Below are 21,453 nucleotides of genomic sequence, written 5' to 3'. Positions count from 1 at the left end.
CCTGTAATCCCAGCACTTTGGGAGGCTGAGACGGGTGGATCACGAGGTCAGGAGATCGAGACCATCCTGGCTAACACGGTGAAACCCCGTCTCTACTAAAAAAATACAAAAAAAACTAGCTGGGCGATGTGGTGGGCGCCTGTAGTCCCAGTTACTCAGGAGGCTGAGGCAGGAGAATGGCATGAACCCAGGAGGCCGAGCTTGCAGTGAGCTGAGATCCAGCCACTGCACTTCAGCCTGGGTGACAGAGCAAGACTCCGTCTCAAAAAAAAAAAAAAAAAAATACTGCTTTGGCACATCAACGTAGAGGACTGTTGCGTGGATCACATCTTAAGTATGTTGAGTGGGATTATGATAAATTTTAGATAGGTTTAAATTAAGCACAAATGGTACATATTTTTAAGTCAAAAGAGGTTCATTGCCCATATTGTGCTTTGAAAATGTATCATTTTGCTTTTTTGTTACTGATAATTTATGACGCAGGATTGAGGAGCCAAATGTTGTGTTTGTGAAGGTGTGTCAGTATCCTAATGATTTTTAGAGCCTAAAAAAAGATAAATATGCTCTGTCAAAAAGGTTATAATTCAGTTGAGAGAACCTTTCAAATTCCTACGTCAATATTACATGTTTTCTCAAAAGACTATGAAATTTATATATATAAAACTATCTTAATTATATAATCAACAGATAATCTATTATTAAATAACAAACCACTCTAAATAAAATTTAGCTGCTTAAGCAACCATTTTATTCGCTTACAATTCTGTGAGTCAGCAATTTGGACTGAGTTTAGTTTGGTAGTTCTGCTGGTCTCCCCTGAGGCCACTTGTGTAGCTGCAATCATCTGACAGCTCAAATTAGGACTGGTTTTAGGGATCTGAGATATTATAAAACAGCTCTTCTTTGTTTTATGTACTCTTGTCCTCAGACAAGCTAGTTCAAGCTTCCTGCAAAGTCTCTTGAGACCTAGGCTCTGAAATTCTCCCAGTATCATCACTTCTGTTGCATGCGACTGTTGAAAGTAAGTCAGGGCCACCCACGTTGAAGGATGGGGGAAGTAGACCCAGTGTCACTATTTTCTCTATGGTTTTTAATACTTAGGAAGCTGTCCTGTATATGTTAGCAAATCTATCAAGCTGGAGTATTTACGTGTTCTCTAATAAAAGGTCAACTGACTCTTGTCCCCCTGCCCACCCTCCTCTAAAAAAAAGATTTTGGGCTTGTGGGAAACTGTTGGGGAAGAAACCTAGGGTCTTTGCATGTTACTCTGAATGGTAAGACCCTAGGTTTCTTCCCTGGCAGTTTCCCATTAGCCCGATAGACTTTTTTCTTTTCGTTCTTCTTTTTTTGGACGGGAGCCAAGTGACTTTCATTTTTTTTTTCTTTTTTTTTTTTTGTTTGAGACGGAGTCTTGCTCTGTCGCCTAGGCTGGAGTCCAATGATGCGATCTCGGCTCACTGCAACCTATGCCTCCTGGGTTCGAGCAATTCTCCTGCCTCAGCCTCCCGAGTAGCTGGGATTACAGGCACCTGCCACCATACTTGACTAATTTTTTGTATTTTTTAGTAGAGACGGGGTTCCACCATGTTGGTCAGGCTGGTCTCGAACCCCTGACCTCAGGTGATCCACCCACCTCGGCCTCCCAGAATGCCTGGATTACAGGCGTGAGCCACCGCACCTAGCCCTGCCAAGTGACTTTCTCTTAGAGAACACATAAATACTCCAGCTTGATTGATTTGCTCACCTATGTAGGATAACATATGTATTTGTGTATTAAAACCATAGAGAAAATAGGGCCAGGCACAGTGGTTCACGCCTGTAACTTCAATTCTGGAGGCCGAGATGGGAGAACACTTGAGCCCAGGAGTTTGAGACTAGCCTGGGCAACATTGTGAGATTCCATTTCTATGAAAAATTTTTAAAACACTAACCAGGTGTGTTGGTGCATACCTATAGTCCTAGCTACTTGGGAGGCTGAGGTAGGAGGATCACTTAAGCCCAGAAGGGCAAGACTTGAGGCTGCAGTGAGCAGTGATTGTGCTACTGACTCCAGTCTGGATGACAGAGCGAGACCCTGTCTCAAAAAATAATAAAATAAAATAAATAATATAATATATATGATATATAATAAATAATGCATATAAAATAATTTTAAAAGGAAGATTGAAAAAACTTCAGTGAGTGACATACCAATTACTGTGATAAAAGCATGTGGAATTGCCAGGTGCGGTGGCTTATGCCAGCACTTTGGGAGGCTGAGGTGGGCGGATCACAAGGTCAGGAGATCAAGACCATCCTGGGTAACACGGTGAAACCCCGTCTCTACTAAAAATACAAAAAATTAGCCGGGCGTGGTGGTGGGCGCCTGTAGTTCCAGCTACTCAGGAGGCTGGGGCAGGAGAATGGCATGGAACCCGGGAGGTGTACCTTGCAGTGAACCGAGATTGCATCACTGCACTCCAGCCTAGGGAACAAAGACAGACTGTGTCTCAAAAAAAAAAAAAAAAACCAAAATATTTTCTGATTTTCAGGAACGTACAGTCTAGTTATAGCCTAGCTTTGCTGAATTAGGGATGTTTGTTACCTGGGATACCAGTTAAGAAATTGTCACAGTGATCCAGGTCAGAGATACTGGTATTGGGAATGGATTAGAAGGTTTTAAGAAACATTAAATAAATAATATATACATGGTGATCGATGAGTTGGTGGGTAGAGCTGTGAGAAAAGAGAGTAGTCAAGGATGATTCCCCATACTTTTTTTTTTTTTTTTTGAGATGGGAGTCTTGCTCTTGTTGCCCAGGCTGGAGTGCAATGGTTCAGTCTCGGCTCACTGTGCCCTCCGCCTCCTGGGTTCAAGCAGTTCTCCTGTCTCAGCCTCCCTAGTACCTGGGATTACAAGTGCCCTCCACCATGTCTGGCTAATTTTTGTATTTTTAGTAGAGATGGGGTTTCACCACGTTGGCCAGGCTGGTCTCGATCTCCTGACCTCAGGTAATCTGTCACTTCAGCCTCCCAAAGTGTTGGGATTACAGGCATAAGCCACTGCGCCTGGCAATTCCCCATGCTTTTATCACAGTAATTGGTATGTCACTCAGTCACTGACAAAGAGAACAGAAGGTTTGGTGGGGAGGAGATGAGCTTGGATGACTTAGTAGTCAACTGGTTATATGGCCCTGGCACTCAGAAGAGAAGTCTGAACTTGAGAGAGAGATTTGGAGGTCAGCAGGATCTAGTTGGTAGTTGAAAACATAAAAACAGATTAAATTACTCAGGGAAACTCTCTAGGGAAGAGAATTGAGGAAGGAATTCTAAGAACCACCGCTATTCCAAGTATGAATAGAGACGAAGAAGCCCTCAATAGATATGGGCAAGGAGTGGCCTGCCAATTATTGGACAGTATGTTATATAGAAGCCAGAAAAGGGCAACTTTTGTAGGAGTAACTTTAATATTATTAAATGCTTTATAGAAAGAAGTAAAATAAGAATTGAGATATGACTCTTGAATTTCATAAAGTTCTTAATGTGCCTGTTAAGAGTTATTTCAAAATAGTGGTGGATAGAAACAGGGACAAGGATTGAATGACTCTTTTAGATAAGACAAGTTGGAGACAAATTTCTTTCAGCTCCTGAACAAACATTGAAGCATGCCAGTGGGAAAAGAACTAATAATGAAGGACAAGTTGAAGAAACAGAATATTAGTGCTACCCTCTAAAATGTCTTAATTTCATCATATTCCTTAGGATTCTGTAGGATAGTATTTAACAACCTGAAACATACATTTATTAGGCACAGGTTAGATTTTGTTTTTATTGTGATTATTTGTCCCTGCATTCCAAATTATTATTTGCCAGTCAGATTTGTGTGTCTCAAAATAACTTATGGAGACAAGAGGAGTAAACTTCCTTTGTAAAAACGAACGATTATTGCAGCAAGAGGACTGATTTCAAAAGATAACCTGGAGAACTATTTAGTCTTATTAAAGTATTTGGCCTCATCTTCAAAATTTATTCATGAATCTTTCATTTTGGGACTGAAATATCTTTCTGATTTAGAAAAGAAGCTTAATTAAGAAGGAGATATCAACTTCTACCTCCCCGCCCCAACAGCAACAAAAAAACAGTTTCATAAATTTGTGATTAATTTAAAAGCAGTTAAGATAATGAATAAACTATTTTGTAAAATGTTTTGACGGTAATGAGTAAACTGAAATGCTCAATGTATACTAAAAATACTCATCTTAGTAATCAGTTTTATTACATCCTTAGTGTTTGTACTAACACTAAATTGGTGATTATATATTTATTTACTTGACAGTATAGTATATGTAATATTTAACAGAGTGTTAATGCAAAAACTGAAAAAATTAAAACATTTTGCTTTTTTGCTTAATAGGTAAATTTTCCTTGCTACTACCTTTAAAGTTGATGCTTTTGGCTGGGTGTGGTGGCTCACGCCTATATAATCCCTGCACTTTGAGAGGCTGCGGCTGATCATTTGAAGGTGGAGTTTGAGACCTGGCCAAGGTGGCGAAACCCCATCTCTACTAAAAATACAAAAATTAGCCGGGCATGGTGGTGCACACCTGTAATCCCAGCTACTCTGCACAAGAATGGCTTGAACCTAGGAGGTGGAGGTTGCAGTGAGCCAAGATCGTACCACTGCACTCCAGTCTGGGCAACAGAATGAGAATCTGTCTCGAAAACACAACAACAGAAAAAGATGATGCCTTTGAGTCTGGTCACATCATTCTGCCACCTCTTTGGTAACTACTGGGGGCTAATGCCCTCTTTAGTGTAGCACATTTATATGCAATGCATAACTTGAACCTGGAGATTCAAACTACATACATAAAGTTAAAGACTGTCTTATTTTCTCAGGCACTCTGTTGCAAACTCAGGTCAGGCGCTTCTCCATGAATGATTTTGTCCTTTCTTACTACTTCTTCTCCTAAATCTGGCAGTAGGTTGCAGATAGAAATTTTCTTTTGCCTCTGAACGCTGAAAAGTAAGCAACCTGAACTAACCCCTTGAACTTTCCTCAGCCTTTCTTTATCAACTTCTATTTTCTTTCTTTCCTTTTTTTTTTTTTGAGATGGAGTCTTGCTCTGTCGCCCAGGCTGGAGTGCAGTGGCCAGATCTCAGCTCACTGCAACCTCCATCTCCCAGGTTTACACCATTCTCCTGCCTCAGCCTCCCGAGTAGCTGGGACTACAGGTGCCTGCTACCTTGCCCGGCTAGTTTTTTGTATTTTTTAGTAGAGACGGGGTTTCACTGGGTTAGCCAGGATGGTCTTGATCTGACCTCGTGATCCACCCATCTCGGCCTCCCAAAGTGCTGGGATTACAGGCTTGAGCCACCGCACCCAGCCCAACTTCTATTTTCAAGCTATTTTCCCTCTAACTCAGAAGCCCTTCTCTTTATGCCTGTCCCAAGTATTGACCATTTGTACTAACATAGTCATATTAAATTATTTATATCCAGGATGTTGTATATATAGGGTTACAATTCAGTCCATACATTCTGGGAAGAGGTATTTTTACAATCAAAACTGGGTCTTTCTTCACAATATATTATTGCTGGAAAAACCTTGAGCCTCCACACATTTTAGAGACTATTTCCACTGTAAATTAGTTGATGCTCTGCTGAGGATTAAAAAATTAAGTGTTATAATAGGCCTTCATTAGTTTTCTTCTCTGTGTTTTTGTCTCCTGCTTCCAGCTTCATTTTTCAAGACAGTGAAACATTTTCTCTTCTCTGATGTGGCCCTACATGCTGGTTGCTATGGAAATGTTCCAGAGCAATGAAAAATTAAGTTAAGGTCAAGAATAATGAGTTAAAATCTCATCTCATGGGACATGGTGGGAAGAGAGCCAAGATTTTCTTCTTACAGTGCGGTTTTGTTTGATAAAACATTTTTCACAGGCCAGTTTATACTTCAAATATGTAAGACCTGGTGTTAATCCCAGCTCAACAGTTTATTGATTTGGGGCCGTTACTTAATGCTGCCAAATCTCGAGTTATCATCTGTAAAATGGGCATAGTAATGCCTCAGAGGAGTGCCTGGCTCAGAGTAGATACTTGAATTTTAATTTCCATTTTTCTCTCTCTGAATCAGGAACATATAAAATGAACCTATAATAGAGGAGATGGTAATAAATGTGTGATACATTTAAATGAAATCTTCACAGCAATGTAATTTAGCTATTTAATAGGGCTATTGCTGTGCTCATAGAACAGATTTGAATAGTTTCTATGTTTCTACATTATTAACATTTTTGAAAACTAAGACTATTAAAAAGCCCTTAATGACTATTTTAACAGCTTTATTGAAGTGTAATTTACATACCATAAAATTCACTTATTTTAAATACACAAATGATTTTTAGTAAATTTACAGAGTTGTGCAACCATTACTACAATCCAGTTTTAAGGCATTTCTGTCACTCCCAAGAGCTCCCTTGCCATAATTACTATAAACTTTTATTCATGAGGTGGCACAAATTAAAGAGTTTAAAAGTACCAGCTTGGGAGTTTGGCTGGCCTGAGTTTGAGTCTTAATCCTGCCATTTTCTAGCTTTGTGACTTGGGTACTTTGGTTTCCTTATCTTTAAAGTGGGAATAATAACTACATTACAGTGTTACTGTGAACATTAATTAGATACTGTATATAGCGCACTGAAAGTTTAGTGTCCTAGTTTTTGCTTCACAAATGTTGGTTATTGGTGGTAGTTCACATTGTGGACATTTAAATAAGAGAAATATCTGAAAACGCCTAGCACAGTGACTGACACATGATTGATTTTTAGAAAACAAAGCTGTTTTACATCTTTCCAGATGCATCGTGTCATCAAAATTTTGTCTGTAGTAGCTCATTGGCAATGTTTTAATCATACTTAAACATCAGTGCTCACAATATGTAGTTATTTGTTATTTTGCAGAGGCATGCATTTGAATTTAATAGCTAAGGGAGCTGTAAGACTTGGAGTTTGGTATCTACAAAGTAGTCACTTAGCTGGTGGACCCAGGCAGTAGTCTTGTTGTTTATAATTCGTATCTTTCTTTCTCTCTTCTTTTTTTTTTTTTGAGACCAAGTTTTGCTCTTATTGCCCAGGCTGGAGTGCAATGGCATGATCTTGGCTCACCGCAACCTCTGGCTCCCAGGTTCAAGCGATTCTCCTCCCTCGGCCTCCCGAGTAGCGGGGATTACAGGCATGCGCCACCATGCCCTGCTAATTTTTTTATTTTTAGTAGAGACAGGATTTCTCCATATTGGTCAGGCTGGTCTCAAACTCCCCACCTCAGGTGATCTGCCAGCCTCAGCCTTCCAAAGTGCTGGGTTTACAGGCGTGAGCCACAGCGCCCAGCATTTTTTTTTTTTTTTTTTTAGAGATGGGGTTTCACTCTGTTGCCCAGGCTGGAGTGCAGTGGTGCAGTCATAGCTTACTGAAACCTTGAACTCCTGGGATCAAGCATACCTCCCACCTCAGCCTCCTGAGTAGCTGGGACTACAAGTACTTGCCACCACACTCTGCTCATTTTTTATTTTGCTTATAGAGACAAGGTCTTGTCTTGTTGGCCAGGTTGATCTCAAACTCCTGGTCTCAAGTGATCCTCCCACCTCAGCCACCCAAAAGTGCTGTGATTGCAGGCGTGAACCATAGCACCCAGCCAAAATAATTTTTTTATTTTGATGATAAGATCTTTATTTCTTTCTTAAGAAAAAAAAACTGAGTAAAGTCAAATGGTAATATTATTGATAAAAGTTTAGAGATTTAAGAAAGTGATGGCTCTTAACCAGAATTTAGACATTGGGATAAATTAATAGTGAAATGTCAAATGTGATATTCTGTACTGTAGCTTCTTCAGTCAATGCCATGAACAAGGCATATAACCAAATAAAGCAGTCTTTTCAGTGTTTTCTATGAGCACTCTTTAGTGGTGTAAAAATGTGTATATATAATTGGGGAAATTATATGGTATTTTTGAACTTGGATCTTAGGTCAGACCCTTGAACTGATTGCTATTTAATTATCATGTATATTCTGTATTATCAATTATTAACAGTAAAATCTCTGATTGTCATTTTTGTAGGAGAGGAGTCCTTATTTAAACTGATGGAAAAACTAATCATTGCTTTCATACTTGAGCAGTAGTGTCACTCTTTTGGATCTTTTTGGAAATAAAGAGGGTTCATCATTTGTCTTCTGTTTCAGTTAGGAAGGTTCCAATAGAAATACTCCTAATGAATTAGATTTGACCTGGCCCCCAACAGTTTATCTGCAGGCTTTGAATGCATGTGTTTTGATTAGTAGAATTATTTACAGCTGTTTTTATTTTGTGGCCTTTTTTAGTTTGCTGACATACCTTGTCCTGAGGAAGTTCAAAAAATCTGGATGTTAGTATATTAATAATTTTATTTCATATGTTTACTTTTGACTGAAAGAATACTTATTATATTTACTAAATCATGTCTTTTGTGGCTTAGATACATGTTGTGGTTGAAGAGTATATAAACTGTCTTTAAGAAGCTTGGAGAATGTTTGGAAGAATGAGTTTAGAGAAAGATACTTAAAGAATGAGGAAATGGAAATTCTTCTTAGATCTACTGTCTACAATTAACTGACACTTTGAGTCTCTAAAAAATCTTTGCCTTGTGATTTTTTAAGTCCTGAAATAGGGTCATCTAAGAGTGACTTTTTGTTATTAATCATCAAATTTCCCAAAGTCAAGCTTTAAGAATATTATTTTCCCCTTGGTCTCTCAAACCTGTGTTTATGGTCAAAATAATGCTTTTATTTTTAATGAAGAACTGATTGCTGATATTTCTGTTTTTATTATATCAAGTTGTTTATAGTTGTGTCAAAGAACTATTTTACTAGAAAATTTAAGAGATTAACAACTACATACCTTACTTTACAAAGTTAATACAGGTAGAAGTGATAAACAAAATTAATAAAGGAATGCTAATTCTTTGAAGGGATAAGTTACAAACTGTTTTAAGGTTCTTAAATTTCGAAAAGAACTAAATAAGTTTTCATGATTTGGCTATCTAAATGTGTAAAAGAAGATTAATAAGGACAAATGTTTTGAATTGTTTTAGAGTAATTATCTTAAGAAGCTTAAATTGTACTTTAAGTGTACTCTAGCTTTGTGTTACTCTTTCAATTTATTTGTACTTATATAAGTAATTCATGATTACATACATTTTGTAAGTTGCCCAACTGTGTAACTACCATTAAGATTTTTGTTTTGTTTTGTTTTAGGCAGGATCTCGCTCCGTTGCCCAGACTGGAGTGCAGTGGAGCAAATTTGACTCGCTACAGCTCTGACCTCCTGGGCTCAGGCAATCCTCTTTCCTCAGCCTCCATATAGCTGGGACTAAAGGTCCCCATGTCCAGCTAAATTTTTTATTTTTCTGTAGAGACAGGGCCTCACTTTATTGCCCAGGCTGGTCTGGGCTCAAGAGATCCACCTGTCTCCACCTCCCAGAGTGCTGGGATTAGAGGCATGAACCACCATGCCTGGCAGTGCTGTTAAGTTTTGTTACCCAAAAAAATCCAGAGTTCCTTTGCCTATCAAGTAACAAATGACTCCACAAGAACACAGATTTTGATCAATAGACGTTTTATTACTTGTCACAAGTAAGGAGAGCACTGGGCATATTCTCCAAAGCAGTGGCTCTCTCAGGGAAAGTGAGAGGATTTTATGGGGCGATGGAGAGGGAAGAGAGGGTATGTCACTGCATATAGAGGAGGGGTCCCAGTGAGTCTTTATGCCTGGACGTAGGTCACATGCTATGGTAGTGAAGCTATAGCTTCTCCCAGGATGGAGACTTTAGCATGGTAATGAGGAAAGTTCACCCAGGTTTATCTGTGAGTTGCCAGGGTCTGTGAGGAACTGATTCCAGCCATCTAGGTGATGCATTCTACACAGGGTTTAGGCAAAAATAGGCTGCAAGGCAGGAGGCTATAAAACAGGCTGATTGTTCAAGTTGATTAATTCCTATAGTCCATGAAGACCTTGCTGTCTGCTTACAGCTTGTTGAGTGTCTTTTCAGACCTTTTTCTTACATCCATTTACATACATTAATACATAGACTAATATGTAAGGGTTCTTTTCCCTCAGTACAAATGATGTAATATGTATTGGTCTGCAAGGCTTGTTTTTTGTTTTATTTTTGTTTTTTTACTTAATGTATTTTGAGTCTCTTTCCATACATTTTCATAGCACTGGTATGTCTCTGTTTATCTAGAGTGCAGTGGCGTGATTTCGGCTCACTGCAGCCTCCCCCTCCCGGGTTCAAGTAGTCCAATTGCCTCAGCCTCCCGAGTAGCTGGGATTACAGGTGCGCATCACCACGCCAGGCTAATTTTTGTATTTTTAGTAGAGATAGGGTTTCACCATGTTGACCAGGCTGGTCTCAAACTTCTGACTTCAGGTGATCCGCCCGCCTCGACCTCCCAAAGTGCTGGGATTACAGGCGTGAGCCGCCACACCCAGCCCAATTTTTTCAATTACATCGATTTCTAGTCTTTTAAATCTTATTATAAATACCTTGTAAAGTTTATTATCTCTCTGTAATATGGACAATCACTGTAATCAATCTGTTTTCCATATTAGAGTTTTTACATATCAGGTTTTCTTAAAGTAAGCATCATGCTGGTGTATCAGCATATGAGTGCTTTAGGGCCCAAGAGTGAGAATAGGCATATAGTTGTTAGTCTTCCTGGTTGAGCGTTGAAGGAGATCATAGTGGACTGTGTGTGACTGGTGAGAATAATATCACAGGAGAACTTTCAAAACAATAAAGTGAGTTACCTCCTGCCCCTTCAATGGCTTTACACTACTCTTCACATAGTAGCCAAATACCATCATATAAGTTAGAAGATCCTGTGTTCTTTAGTCCTTGATGATTCTTTTTTTTTTTGAGACTGAGTCTCGCTCTGTCACCCAGGCTGGAGTGCAGTGACGCTGTCTCGGCTCACTTCAAGCTCTGCCTTCCAGGTTCACGCCATTCTCCTGCCTCAGCCTCCCGAGTAGCTGGGACTACAGGTGCCTGCCACTATGTCTGGCTAATTTTTTTGTATTTTTAGTAGAGATGGGGTTTCACCGTGTTAGCCAGGATGGTCTCGATTTCCTGACTTCATGATTTGCACACCTTGGCCTCCCAAAGTGCTGGGATTACAGGTGTGAGCCACCGTGCCCAGTTGGTCCTTGCTAATTCTTTAGTCTCATCTCATACCTCTTGCTGTCTATTCTGTGTTTTGTTTGGTTTTGGTTTCACTGTTGTTTTTCTTTTTTTTTTAGCTCCCCATTTGTACTATATTATTATTATTATTTTTTTTTTTTTTGAAAAGGAGTTTCGCTCTTGTTTACCAGGCTGGAGTGCAGTGGTGCCCTCTTGGCTCACCACAACCTTCGTCTGCCGAGTTCAAGTGATTCTCCTGCCTCAGCCTCCCAAGTAGGTGAGATTACAGGCATTGTGCCACTATGCCTGGCCAATTTTGTATTTTTAGTAGAGACGGGATTTCTCCATGTTGGTCAGTCTGGTCTCAAACTCCTAACCTCAGGTGATCAGCCTGCCTCCGCCTCCCAAAGTGCTGGAGATTACAGGTGTGGGCCACTCTGCCCAGCCTCATCTGTACTATATTCTTTCTAGTCTCAGAATCTATGGTTATGCTGTTTCTTTACCTAGAATCTATGTCACACATATTAAACACTATTCTTCCCTTAACTTTCATTCAGCAGTCATCTTCAAAATCTTTCCATAAATATCACTTAACTGTACATCAGCTCTACCCTAATTTGGTCAGGTTGGCTCTGTTATATATGCTTGTATCTCCCTATACTTTACCTACATATCACTTACCATAACTTGCAATCATATATTTAGTTGTGTGATTGCTGGTAATATGTTTAGTGAAAGAAACAATGCAAGCTCCATATGGACTTAGAATGACTTATAATTTTTTATCCCTAGTACTGAACACATAGTAAAGACCAGTAAAACATTTTTTTGTCATCTAACTAAATTTAATTTTTCCTGGGAATGGAATAAGATTTCTTTTTGTTCTTTTTTCTTTTTTCTTTTTTGAGATGGGGTCTTGCTCTGTCACCCAGGCTGGAGTGCAGTCACGTGTTCGTGGCTCAAGGCAGCCTCAAACTTCTGGGCTCAAGTGATCCTCCTACCTTAGCCCTTAGCTTCCTGGGTTGCTGGGACCACAGGTGCACGCCACCATGCCTGGCTAATTTTTGTAGAGACAGCGTCTCCCTGTGTTACCTAGGCTGGTCTCAAACTCCTGGGCTCAAGCAATCCTCCCTTCTCAGTCTCTCAAAGTGCTGGAATTATAGGCATGAGCCATCACACCCAGCCTGAAAAATTTGTATGAGTCTGTTGAGATTGTGGTATAAATACAGAGGAAACATATGTTTATGTAAATTGTTTCTACTTTTAAAATATTCTTATGTTGTCAAAAGTTTTTTTTGTTTGTTTTGAGATGGAGTCTCACTGTGTCACCCAGGTAGGAGTGCAGTGGTGGATCTCGGCTCACCGCAACCTCTACCTCCTGGGTTCAAGCAATTCTCCTCACTCAGCTTCCCGAATAGCTGGGATTACAGCCACGCACCACCACGCCTGGCTAATTTTTTATATTTTTGGTAGAGATGGGGTTTCACCATGTTGGCCAGTCTGGTCTCAAACTCCTGACCTCAAGTGACCCACCTGCCTCAGCCTCCCAAAGTGCTGGGATTACAAACCTGAGACACTGCACCTGGCCATCAAAAGTTATTTATGTCTTGGTCGTTAATTCTTCCCTCCCTCTACCCCCTTCCCCAACAAAGCTTTTTTTTTTTTTTTTTTTTTTCTTCTGAGACTGAGTTTTGCTCTTGTTCCCCAGACTGGAGTGCAATGGCGGATCTCGGCTCACTGCAGCCTCTGCCTCCTGGGTTCAAGTGATTCTCCCGCCTCAGCCTCCTGAGTAGCTGGGATTACAGGCGCCTGCCACCACGCCTGGCTAATTTTTGTATTTTTAGTGGACATGGGGTTTTACCAGGTTGGCCAGGCTTGTCTCGAACTCCTGACCTCAAGGAATCTGCCCACCTTGGCCTCCCAAATTGCTGGGATTACAGGTGTGAGCCACTGTACCCAGCCAAGATTAATTTTTAGATATATTTATTTTTTTTAATTAGAGATTTAGCCGGGCATGGTGGCTCACACCTGTAATCCCAGCACTTTGGGATGCCAAGTGGAGGGGGAGGATCACCTGAGGTCAGGAGTTCAAGACCAGCCTGACCAACATGGAGAAACCCTGTCTCTACTAAAAATACAAAATTAGTCAGACGTGGTGGCACGTGCCTGTAATCCCAGCTACTTGAGAGGCTGAGGCAGGACAATTGCTTGAACCCAGGAGATGGAGGTTGCACCATTGCACTCCAGCCTGGGCAACAAGAGTAAAATTCCATCTCAAAAAAAAAAAAAAATTCAGGGACTTAGATAAGAGACTGGGGTCCTGGATGGAACTTTATTACTAACTTCAAATCTCCTCTCAGGCAGGGGACTACTTCCCATCTCTGAAATGAGGGAATGGAACTAGATGTTCTATCATGGCTGTAATTCTGTAAAAGTGTAAAAAGATGGATTACAGTAATACAAATGTGGTATAAAAGTTGTGAAATAAGACTGGACTTGTGGTTCTTTTCAACAGTTTAATTGAAAAGAAAGACACTCAATTTTTTTCCTTTTTCTTTGTTTTCCAGGTTATATTTCACACTATGTGCTGACTGTATCTACAGAAGATATTTAAAAAAAAAAAAAAGATAAACTTTTTTTCAAAGATTTTGATTCCAGTGGAATCTTTGCTTTAGATTTGCGTGTGTGTTTGTGTTCGTGAATTGTAACTCCAGAAGCAATGCCTGTACAAGCTCCACAATGGACGGATTTCCTCTCCTGCCCAATTTGCACTCAGACTTTCGACGAAACAATTCGAAAGCCCATCAGTTTGGGTTGTGGCCATACTGTCTGCAAGATGTGTCTGAATAAACTCCACCGCAAGGCTTGCCCATTTGACCAGACCACTATCAATACAGACATTGAGCTCCTCCCTGTGAACTCAGCATTGCTGCAGCTCGTGGGTGCTCAGGTAAGATGGGTGACTTAATACTTTTAAATTTCTCTCTTTCTCTCTCTCTCTGTCTCTCTCTCTCTCTCTGTGTGTGTGTGTGTGTGTGTGTTGTGCGTGTTTTTCTCCTGAGAGAAACCTGTTGAATTAAAATTGGGTAACATTGCCTTCTATTTAAATAGGTATAATTCTGTTTGGTACTGTAAATCCTTTATTTCAGCATGTTAGATTTATTGTGGTAGTCCAGTGCTTTTTAGTCATAGTACAGTAGCATCCATTTAATCTTGTCAGATATTCAATAAACCTAGTTATGCAGATCACTAGAGAAACCTAAGGCCGGGTGTGATGGCTCATGTCTGTAATCCCAGCACTTTGGGAGGCCAAGGCGGATGGATCATTTGAGGTCAGGAGTTCGAGACCAGCCTGGCCAACATGGTGAAACCCTGTCCCTACCGCAAATACAAAAAAATGAGCTGGGTGCGATGATATGTGCCTGTAATCCCAGCTACTTGGGAGGCCAAGGTATGAGAATCACTTTAACCCAGGAGGCAGAGGTTGCAGTGAGCCAAGATTCGCACCACTGCACTCCAGCCTGGGTGACAGAGTGAGATCTTGTCTCAAAAAAAGAAAAGAAACCTAAGAGGTAAGTCATAAGGACCTTTTTTAACATTGAGAAAACTATTGTTCATAAAACCACTGCACTTTACTCAGTAGTGAAGGTGCAGCTGCTTCTGGCAGTTTTACTCAGTAGATACTAACTGAAATGAAAGACGAGAAAGGTGAAAAAAACTATAGCACAACGTTTGGGAACCATTAGAACACACTTAATGCTTTATAGACTGAAAAATGGTTAAGGTAGTAAATTTTGTGTTATGTATATATTATCACAATAAAAGAATTTCCTAAATTTTCCTTTCATCTAAAAGGAAAAAGAAAAAATAAATTAGACTTTAAAATATATCATCACCAGTTTGTCCTAGGAATGTAAGGTTGATTTAACATCTGCAAACCAATTAATGTAATTCACTATATCAGTGAAAGTTGCAAAATTGCACACATATGATCATCTCAATAGACACAGAAAAAGCATTTGGCAAAATCCAATACCTTTTCATAATAAAAGCACTGAAACAACTAGGAAAAAACTTCTTCAACCCAAAGGACATGGATGAAAAACCCACAGCTAACATGCTGAATGGCGAAAGACTAGAAGCTTTTACTTTAAGATCAGGAACGAGTTGAGGATCTCTACTCTTAACTATTTCTGTTGAACATCATACAGGACCTTCTAGCCAGGGCAATTAGGCAAGTAAATTAAACCAATGACATTCAGAGAAGAGGTAAAAAATAAAAACAATCTCATTCACAGATGGCATGGTCTTATATATAGAAAATGTTAAGGAATCTACAAAGGAAAAGCTATTAGAAACAAACTAGGCAAAGTTGCAGGATATAGAATGAGTATATAAATATCAGTTGTCTGAAAAAGCAAAAGTGTTTCTAAGGTGTAAAAATGTGTTTACAATGTTTCATAATTTCTTTCTTTCTTTTTTTCTTTACTCTGTCATCCAGGCTGGAGTACAGTGGCATATCTTGGCTCACTGCAATCTCTGCCTCTCAGGTTCAAGTGATTCTCGTGCTTTAACCTTCCAAGTAGCTGGGATTACAGGTGTGTACCACCATACCCAGCTAATTTTTGTATTTTTAGTAGAGACAGGGTTTCGCCACATTGACTATGCTGGTCTCAAACTCCTGGCCTCAAGTGATACACCAGTCTCGACCTCCCAGAGTACTGGGAATACAGGCATCAGCCACCATATCCAGCTAGTATTGCATACTTTCTTTTTTTTTTTTTTTTTTTTTTTTTTTTTGAGGTGGAGTCTCGCTGTGTCCCCCAGGCTGGAGTGCAGTGGTGCGATCTCTGGCTCACTGCAAGCTCCGCCTTTTGGGTTCACGCCATTCTCCTGCCTCAGCCTCCTGAGTAGCTGGGACTACAGGCGCCCGCCACCGCACCCGGCTAATTTTTTGTATTTTAGTAGAGACGGGGTTTCACTGTGGTCTCGATCTCCTGACCTCGTGATCCGCCCGCCTCGGCCTCCCAAAGTGCTAGGATTACAAGCGTGAGCCACCGCGCCCGGCTGTGTTGCATACTTTCATCCATAATATGTTAATAATAGTTTTCTTACACACGTAAGAAAGGCTTTCTGGCACATAGTAGGCCCTTAATGAAGATTTGTTAAATTAATAATATATATGTTGTATTTCTGTACACTAGCAATGGACAATCTGAAAATAGAAATCAATTTCATCTACAAGAGCATTAAAAAAATATTAATATATTTAACAAAAGAAATGTAAAATTAGGCCAGGTGCAGTGGCTCATGTCTGTAATCTCAATAGTTTGGGAGGCCGAGGCTAGCAGATCTCTTGAGGCCAGGAGTTCCAAGACCAGCCTGGCCAACAAGGTGAAACCCTATCTCTACCCAAAAAAATAGAAAAATTAGCCAGGCGTGAGAAGGTGCCTACCTGTAATCCCAGCTACTTAGGTGGCTGAGGCATGAGACTCGCTTAAACCCAGTAGGCGGAGGTTGCAGTGAGCTAAAATCACACTACTGCCCTCCAACCTGGGTAACAGAGTGACTTTGTCAAAAAAAAAAAAAAAAAAAGAAATGTAAAACTATATTTTGAAGACTACAGATCATTGTTTAAAAGAAACTTAAAACTTGAATAAACGTTTACTCATATTAACTCAAAATGGATCAAAGGCTAAATATAAGAACTAAAACTACTAAACTCTTAGAAGAAAATATAGACGTAAGTCTTCATGACCATGGAGTAGGCAGTGGTTTTTTTTAAGATATGACACCAAAAAGCACAAGGAACAAAAGAAAAAGATTAGTTGAACTTCATCAAAATTAAAAACTGTGTTTCAAAGATATGAACAATTGGCCGGGCACAGTGGCTCACGTCTGTAATCCCAGCACTGTGGGAGGTCAAGATGGATGGATCGTTTGAGACCAGCCTAGGCAACATGGCAAAACCCCATCTCTACAAAAAAAAAAAAAAAAAAAAAAATTGGCCGGGCGCGGTGGCTCAAGCCTGTAATCCCAGCACTTTGGGAGGCCGAGACGGGCGGATCATGAGGTCAGGAGATCGAGACCATCCTGGCTAATACGGTGAAACCCCGTCTCTACTAAAAAATACAAAAAACTAGCCGGGCGACGAGGCGGGTGCCTGTAGTCCCAGCTACTCGGGAGACTGAGACAGGAGAATGGCGTAAACCCGGGAGGCGGAGCTTGCAGTGAGCTGAGAGCCGGCCACTGCACTCCAGCCTGGGCGGCAGAGCAAGACTCCGTCTCAAAAAAAAAAAAAAAAAAAAAAAAAAAAAAAAAAAAATGCTGGGTGTGGTGGCACATACCTGTAGTCCCACCTGTCTGTGAGGCTGAGGTGGGAGCATCACCTGAACCTGATCACCCCATCGAGGCTGCAGTGAGCCTCCATCGCAGCACTACGCTCTAGCTTGGGCGACATAGTGAGACCCTATCTCAAAAACAACAGCGACAACAAAAAACAAAGATACCAACAAGAAAGCAAAACGAACAACCCACAGAATGTGAGAAAACACTTGTAAAATCCTATTTCTGATAAAGATTTATGTGTAAAATATGTGAGGAACTGTTACAACTCAGTGATAAAAAGACAACCCAATTTTTAAAATGGACAAAGAGCTGAACAATCACCTCGTCAAATAGATTATACAAATGGCAAATCAGCAAAATGAAAAGTAGCTGAGCAGTTTGTCTTTAAGTAATTGCAAATTAAAGCAAGTGAGAAACCACTACACACGAATTAGAATGACGAAAATCCAAAACATTAGCAACACCAAATGCTGGTGAGGATATGGAGCAACAAAACCTCTCATCCTTTTGGAAATGAAAAATGGTATAGCTACTTTGCAAGACAGTTTGGCAGTTTCTTTATAAGCTTAACATAATAGATATTTACCCACTTAACTTGAAAATTTTATGTCTACACAGAAACCCACACATGACTATTTATAACAACTTTATTCATGATTGCCAAAAAATGAGAGCACTTGAGATATCTTTTAATAGGTGAATGGATAAACAGTGGTATATCCATACAATGGAACATTGTATAAAATGAAGTAATAAAAAGACATAGCTGTCAAGTCACAAAAAGACATAGATACATCTCAATGTATATAACTGCTAAGTGAAAGATAGCAGTGTGAAAAGGCCACATACTGTATGATTCCAATTATGTGATATCTGTAAAAGGTAAAACCATAGCAACAATAGAAGTATCAGTGGTTGCCATGGATTTAGGAGTAGGGAGGGAGGATTGAATTGGTAAAACAGTATTTCTTAGGGCAGTAAAGCTGTTCTTTATGATTCTATAATTGTTGCTATATGACACTGAATTTGCAAAAACTGTAGAACTTTATAAAGATTATGGCAAACAATCTGAAGTATATGAAACAATTTCACTAAAGGGGTGGAGGAGAAAGAGGATTATGTAAGATTAAAGATGGAGGAAGATATTATCTTTTTTGTTTGTTTGTTTGTTTTTTGAGATGGAGTCTTGCTCTGTTGCCCGGGCTGGAGTGCAGTGGCCTGATCTCAGCTCACTGCAAGCTCCACCTCCCAGGTTCACGCCATTCTCCTGCTTCAGCCTCCGTATAGCTGGGACTAGAGGCACCCGCCACCTCGCCCAGCTAGTTTTTTGTATTTTTTAGTAGAGACGGGGTTTCACCGTGTTAGCCAGGATGGTCTCGATCTCCCGACCTCGTGATCCACCCATCTCGGCCTCCCAAAGTGCTGGGATTACAGGCTTGAGCCACCGCGCCCGGCCGGAAGATATTATCTATAAGCAGTGTACTCTAGTCTTTTCCCACAGGGGTACAAATTCTGATACTGCTGTATATATAATACATATTAGAATTGAACAGTTAAGTAAATGAATGGCAAATGGTTGGAGCCAGTTTACAGATAAGCAAGGAGGAAGAGGTTAGAATGATTCATGTGGTAATGGATTAGAGTTGGAGGCATCAATATGAACTCATTTTTAGCTTGATATGGATACAGATGGTTGCATACAGAAATAGATACGTGTATATCTCGGGTTATTACACTGACATATTTCCTTGCTCTGTCATCTAAGATGGCCTAGAAAGAACAGCACCCCAATAGCAATGTGCAAACATAGCATTCATATCTTGGTTTCTAATACCATTCTCCAATAAAGAGAACCAGAGTTCCTTGGAGAAATGGCTAATTCTAAGACTGAGACAGGAAATACACAAAATGAGTCTGGAGTAGCTTGTAGCACTGGAAAGTGTAGAGAAGTATTCAAAACACACACAGACACATACACAGAGTAATGGGGGCTATATCAAAGGCACACAGGAGCCAACTGAAAGAGCTCTCAGTGGCCAAAGCTAAAACAGTTTGAACAACAAAATAAATGGAATTGGATTATAACCCAGGTATAAGATAAATATCCTTGAGTCTACATGATAAAATTAAATGATTGAATAAATAAATGGAAGAAAGAAACAAATCTCCCATGCAGAATTCCAAATTAATTACATAAATATTCTGCTCTCAAGGATGGAGAGTGTGTGTGGGCTATGCGTAGTGACTCCTTTCAAAAAGTACAATTTGGAAGGTGGGAGATTATGGAACTTTATAGTGGAGAAACCTGGTAAACACTGACTAAACCAGCTGATCAAATTTAACATCAGCAGTAATAAGTCATGTTGGTGGTATGTAGCTTTGATGTGCTGTGATAAAAATGGTAATTTTCCCCTATGATCTTCCAAAAATCCATAACCACAGTATACTCATGAGAAAAATGACAGATCCTAGATCCCAGTTTAGGGGCATTCTGCAACATACCAGACCAGTACTCCTCAAAACTGTCAAGGTCATTAAAACAAGGAAAGTCTGAGAAAGCTGTCCAAGCCAAGAGGAACTTAAAGAGACATGGAAGGGCCAGCGCAGTGGCTCACACCTGTAATCCCAGCGCTTTGGGAGGCTGAGTTGGGCAGATCACTTGAGGCCGGGAGTTGGAGACCAGCCTGGCCAACACAGTGAAATCCCGTCCTACTAAAAATACACAAAATTAGCCGGGCATGGTGGCGCATGCCTATAATCCCAGCTACTCGGGAGGCTGAGGCATGAGAATCTCTTGAACCTGGTAGGTGGAAGTTGCAGTGAGCCGAGATTATGCCACTGTACTCCAACCTGGGCGACAGAGTGAGACTTTGTCTCAACTTAAAAAAAAAAAAAAAGGGAGAGACATGGAGGGAGAGAGGGAGGCCAAGGTGGGTGGAGGCCAGGAGTTTGAGGCCAGTCTGGGCGATATAGTGGGACCTCCATCTCTACGAAACAATACAAAATTAGCTGGGTGTAGTGGCGTGTGCCTACAGTCCCAGCTACTCAGGAGTCTGAGGTGGGGGATCACTTGAACCTGGGAGGCAGAGGTTGCAGTGAGCCCAGATGCTGCCACTGCCCTCCAGCCTGAGTGACAGAGCAAGACTCTGTCTCTGAAGACTAACTGTAATACGGTATCCTGAATGGGATCCTGGAACTGAGAAAGAACATTAGTTGAAAACTAAGGATATCTGATTAACATATGGATTTTAATTGTTAATTATGAATATGTTGATATTGGCTCATTAATTTTAACAAATGTACCATACCAATGTAAGATGTTAATAATAGGGGAAACTGTTAGCTGGGCGTGGTTGCTTGCTCCTGTAGTCCCAGCTACTCAGGAGGCTGAGGCAGAAGAATCACTTGAACCCGGGAGGTGGAGGTTGCAGTGAGCCAAGATGGTGCCACTGCAGTCCAGCCTGGGTGACAGAGGGAGACTCCGTCTCAAAAATAATAGTAGTAATAATAAGAGGGGAAACTGAATACAGGATAATGAGAATTCTGTGTACTATCTTTGCCACTTTTCTGTAAATCTAAAACTGTTCTACAAAATAAAGTTTACTAGGCAAAATGGGCAAAAGATCTGAATAGACATTCCTCCAGAGAAGATATACAAGTGGATAATAAGCATATGAAAGGATGGTCAACATCATTAGCTATCAGGGAAATACAAATCAAAACCGCAATGAAGTCGGAGGAAGATAGATGGGAAGAAGAGATAATTATCAAAGAATACCAAGCTTCAGTTAGACCAGATGAATACCTTTAGTGATCTGTTGCACAGAATAGTGACTGTAAATAGTAATACATTGTATGTTTCAAAATTGCTAAAAGAGTAGATTTTACTTAAAATCTACAAAAAAAATGTGAGGTGA

General features: G+C 40.3%; 1 protein-coding gene across 5 annotated transcripts in view; it reads left to right on the top strand.

The window, feature by feature from the left end:
* Positions 1 to 21,453, top strand: part of RC3H1 (ring finger and CCCH-type domains 1) — a 94,258-nt gene that overhangs the window by 16,847 nt on the left and 55,958 nt on the right. For all 5 annotated transcript variants that reach the window (XM_017866950.1, XM_017866947.1, XM_017866945.1 and 2 more), the window contains exon 2: positions 13,756 to 14,138. In XM_017866950.1, the coding sequence (XP_017722439.1) occupies positions 13,908 to 14,138 (231 nt within the window). In that variant the 5' untranslated portion in view covers positions 13,756 to 13,907. The remainder of the gene's footprint in view (positions 1 to 13,755; positions 14,139 to 21,453) is intronic.

The sequence above is a fragment of the Rhinopithecus bieti genome, unplaced genomic scaffold (assembly GCF_001698545.2).
Source record: "Rhinopithecus bieti isolate Rb0 unplaced genomic scaffold, ASM169854v2 scaffold_1853, whole genome shotgun sequence".
NCBI classification, from domain to species: domain Eukaryota; kingdom Metazoa; phylum Chordata; class Mammalia; order Primates; family Cercopithecidae; genus Rhinopithecus; species Rhinopithecus bieti.
The sequence above is the reverse complement of the archived record's forward strand: the minus strand, read 5'-3'. Positions and strand labels throughout refer to the sequence as shown.